Source organism: Polistes canadensis, unplaced genomic scaffold (assembly GCF_001313835.1).
Source record: "Polistes canadensis isolate GaletaPanama2010 unplaced genomic scaffold, ASM131383v1 scaffold_312, whole genome shotgun sequence".
NCBI lineage: Eukaryota > Metazoa > Arthropoda > Insecta > Hymenoptera > Vespidae > Polistes > Polistes canadensis.
The window spans coordinates 151967-156474 of record NW_014569859.1 but is presented as its reverse complement, the minus strand read 5'-3'; the positions used below and the strand labels follow the sequence as shown (position 1 = coordinate 156474).

The 4508-nt window shown below is 35.1% G+C and overlaps 1 protein-coding gene across 2 annotated transcripts in view; it reads right to left on the bottom strand.

Moving 5' to 3' along the window:
• Window positions 1-1495: 1495 nt before the first annotated feature.
• The window catches only part of LOC106791482 (failed axon connections), a 66215-nt gene continuing 63202 nt past the window's right edge, over window positions 1496-4508 (bottom strand). Inside the window, exons 3-4 of one of the 2 annotated variants that reach the window (XM_014757128.1) lie at window positions 4027-4179; window positions 1496-3456 (exon numbers count right to left, since the gene is read on the bottom strand). In XM_014757128.1, the coding sequence (XP_014612614.1) occupies window positions 3094-3456; window positions 4027-4179 (516 nt within the window). In that variant the 3' untranslated portion in view covers window positions 1496-3093. The remainder of the gene's footprint in view (window positions 3457-4026; window positions 4180-4508) is intronic. The other variant, XM_014757129.1, reaches the window with a different exon arrangement.

The window sequence follows — 4508 nt, the reverse complement described above, 5'->3', positions numbered from 1 at the left end:
TTTTTTGTTTCTTTTGCTATTAACGTTTCGATCTCGTGGATCGAATCGATCGATCGATCGATCGATCAATCGAACGAATGAACGGAATTATAATCATTCTTCCTTTCTCTCTCTCTTTCCCTTCTCTCTCTCTCTCTCTCTCTATCTTTCTCTCGTTCAAACACTCTTCTCAAAGGGTTAAAAAAAAAAATCTTGTCCTTCTTCTCTGCGAAACGAAAAAAAGTCGTCGTACGATTCGAATCTAAACGTTATTTTCTAAATTTAATTGTTCTTTGTTTCCTTTTTTTTTTATTTTGTTATTTTCTTGTAATTTTTTATAATATATATATTACTTCCTCAATTAATATTGCGTGAGTTCAATATTAATTAATTATTTTTTTATTATTCAGTCAATATCTGAGATTTAAATCTCGACGAACGAACGAACGACTTTTGTTGGCTGCTGGTTTTATGGGTTTTGCTTTTAGAAAAAAAAAAAAGCTTTGTGTTTCCCCCCTTCACCCTTCTCTCTATCACTTTCTCTCTCTCTCTCTCTCTCTCTCTCTCTCTCTCTCTCTACTTTCTATTTTCAATCCGACTTTCTGTTTTTGTTCTTTCGTTCTTTCAAGACGGCAGTAAAATTCGATTACACACATATTACATATAATAATAATAATAATAATAATAATAATAATAATAATAATAATAATAATAATAATAATAATAATAATAATATGTGTGTGGGATGATATCGATTCGTAGATTTTTATATCGAACGGCGGGGGCATTTGAAAAAAAGGACAAAAAAAGAAGACAAAGAAAAAGAAAATAAAATAGAAGGGGGGCGTTGTTGGAAAAGTGGGGGGAAGATAAAAAAAAAGAATTGTCGTAAGAATTGGCGTAAAAAAAGAAAAAAAAAAGGAAAATATCCCCGCTTATTTCTTTTCGTTTATAATTTTTCTCCCTCCTATTTTTCGCTAAATAAAAAAAAAAAGAGAGAGAGAGAGACGACAATCAATTAAAAAAAAAAAAAAAAAGTAAAAAAAAAAGAAAAAGAGAGAAGAAGAAGAAGAAGAAGATGAAATTTAAAAGAAAAGTGTAGTCTATAAAATAAAATTTCGTAGAAAGAAAATAATTATAATGTAGAAATAAAAGAATTAGAAATAGAAGAATTAGAATTAGATGAAGAAGAAGATTACGTTACGTTGCACGAAACGCAAGGTAACTTCGCACAGCAAAAGGGATTCGACGCAGGAATAATCGTCCCTTCCGACGACGACGGGGGGACGCGGGGAGACTCTTGGACCTCTCGTTATTAACATTGTCTATCGTCATATCTCTTTCTAATCTCACTTTCTCTCCCTCACTTTCTTTCATTAGCAATGTCTTTATTCTTCTCACGCACACACATACTTATTATATAATTGTTTACTTTTTATTTTATTTTATTTTAATTTTTTATTTTTTCTTTTTTTCTTTTTTTCCTTTTTTTATTATTATTATTATTTATTTATGTTTTTTTTTTTTCTCTTTTCCTTAAAAACCATCCTCCTAACCCCCTTCTTCTCTAACTCGTGGGATAACTTACTCGCAAACGTTGTATTATTACACGTGTGTGTATGTATGTGTGTTGTGTGGATGGGGTGTTGTGTGTGTGTGTGTTTTTTTTTCTTTTCTCGCTCCCCCCATTCCCCCTCCCTAATTCCCTCCCTCCCTTTTTAGCGTTGATTGCATTTTGGCCACTGATAAAAAGAGATGTCGTCTCACACCTGCGTTAAGTTAGGCGCTATTGCATTTCGATATATTGCAAAAGTTCACCTAAAAACTTTGAAAAATTCTACTTTGACTCCTCCTCCTCCTCCTCCTCCTCCTCTCACGAGATGATAGGCGGGCGCCCGCTGCTGCTGCTGCTGGTTGGTTATCACATCATTCGCATTCACACGCGTTATATTATTATCATTATTATTATTATTATTATTATAACCCCCATTAGTTTCAATCATTCAATTTCATTATTATCAATCATATTCATTCGTAATTTTCATTTATTCTTCTCTCCCGTTCATTCATATTCATTCTGTCTTTCTCTCATACTTTCTGTGTCTTTTTAATTTTTCTTTCTCTCTATCTCTATCATACATCATTAATACACACGAGCATACATAGAGGGTGGGTGGGGGGGAGGGGGAAAGGGACTCTTTCGTGCGTGTCCTTATAGGGTGTGTCGATGAGAAATGGCGTACACAACGGCGTTGATGCGATCGAATCGCGTAATAATAAACGAAGTATTAACATTATACATGATTCTATTAATATTAATAATAATAATAATAATAATAATAATAATAATAATAATTATAATAATAATTATAATAATCTTATATACGCATATAAGTAGAGAGCACTGGTTGATCATTAAACATTTTCTTTATTCTCTCTTTTTCTCTTTCTCTCTCTCTTTCTTTCTCTCTCACTCTTCTTCCACGCCCTACACCCTACCTGTCTGCCTGCCTATCATATATCTAACTTTTTTCTCCTTCTATCATTCTATTATTCTCCTAGCCTTTTAAACTCTCTCTCTCTCTCTCTCTCTCTTTCTTAGTAATCTCTGTCAGCATCATAATCATAATTATCATCACCATTATCATTGTCGTCTTTGTCGTCATCGTCAGTTCCTTCGAGACACGCTTATGCATTCCTATCATTCCATGCATGCACACACACAAACATACATATACACATACACCCCCTCTCTCTCTCTCTCTCTCTCTCTCCCCATGCATACACCATACACATAAAACTCTCATACAATCCAAGAAAAAAAGAGACACGTTCATACTCTCCCAAACATACAAGAAACTCTCATCACTTCCACCCCCCTCCCCCTTTCTTTCTTTCTATCTCTCTCTCACACACTCATTCACTCTCTCTCTCTCTCTCTCTCTCTCTGGATCTTACTCTCCTTCTTAACTCGCGAAAAAAGAACACACCCATAATTATTTATTCTCTCCGCCGTATTGAAATCCTTTTGAACGAACAAACGATTATTTTTTTGACTTCCTGCCGCGCAAACCAACCACCACCACCACCAACAACAACCACCACCAGCACAGCTTATTTCCCATCCTTTTCCTTTTCTTTGTTCTCATCGACCTCCTTGTCCTTTTCCATTTCTTTTTCCTCCTTATCCGCCTTCTCCTTGTCACCCTCCTTCTCCTCCTTCGATTCCTTAGATTCTTTAGCATCCTCCTTACCCTCCTTACCACCCTCCTCTTCCTTCTCCGGCTTGGGCAAGTGCGTGTTAATGTCCAAGGTTGAACAAATCTCATCCCAATCGGGGAAGCATCGTTCCTTCATGCGCGAGCAATGACCAACCAAATTGGGACAATTTTCTTGCATGTAATCCCTCAGGTTGTATGACGTTTCTTTGTCGATGTAAAGAATTTGAGCTAGGTGAGCGAATGCTACAACGTCCAACTGTTTTGTCAAACAAAAAGAACGGAAAAAAAGATATATTATACATATAATCACATAATTAAAATTAATGTAAATCATTTAGTTACTTTTCTTTTTGTTTCTTGACCGAAATTGGAGAATAGTCAAAGATATTTCATCATATCACGTGTCACAATCCCATACACAATAATATTTGAGGAAGTTTGATTCTTATATATGTATATTTAACACTATGATATCCCGATGGCTCCACGTTGGTGCCATGCGAAAAATATCAGGTAAATGCCGGTGGCTCCACGTTGGTGCCATGCGAAAATTTAATAAATAAGCTCGCGCGAAACAGTGTTAATATTTTGAAAATACAAAACACCATCATATGAATATATATATAAATGTTCTCCAATTTCAATTTTTCATGGTATAACATAAAATAACATAATATGTATGTTATAAATGATTAAATATTTAAATAATTATTATTATTGTACAAATGACGAATTGGAAACAACTTTGACGCGATCTTAACGATTTGATATATATATATATAAAAATTGCATAGTTCTTGTGAAATAAGTTTTTTCGATAACTTACCGTAGTCGGTTCGTCACCAAAGAAGAACGGCTTGTCAGCCAACATATCGGAAAGGACCTTCAGATCAGCGCAACCAAATTGGGATACTTCCTCAGGTGTGTGCACGCCCATACCCTGAGCCTTGACTTTCCTCGCACCCTGTAATAAATCCCACTACATTTCACTACAGACGGTCGCGATTCTTTGTTCTCTACATTGAATTCCATTGAAAATTGTCCTTCTACAAATTTCTTTCTTTCATTCTTTTTGTTTTTTGTTTTTTTTTAACAATACAATCCCCTCCTCCCTTCGTTCCTCCGCATCCGGGCAAATTTCAACGAGCAACGAAACGCACTGTCATTCCAAGAGCATTTTCAATTTGCGCGAACTTTTGCGAATTGGACGAAGAAGAAGAGGGGGCTTGGGTGGAGGGTAGAACGGAAAGGGGACATATTTAAAAAAAACATAGAACAATTACGCGATTTTTGTTTTTTTTTTTTTTT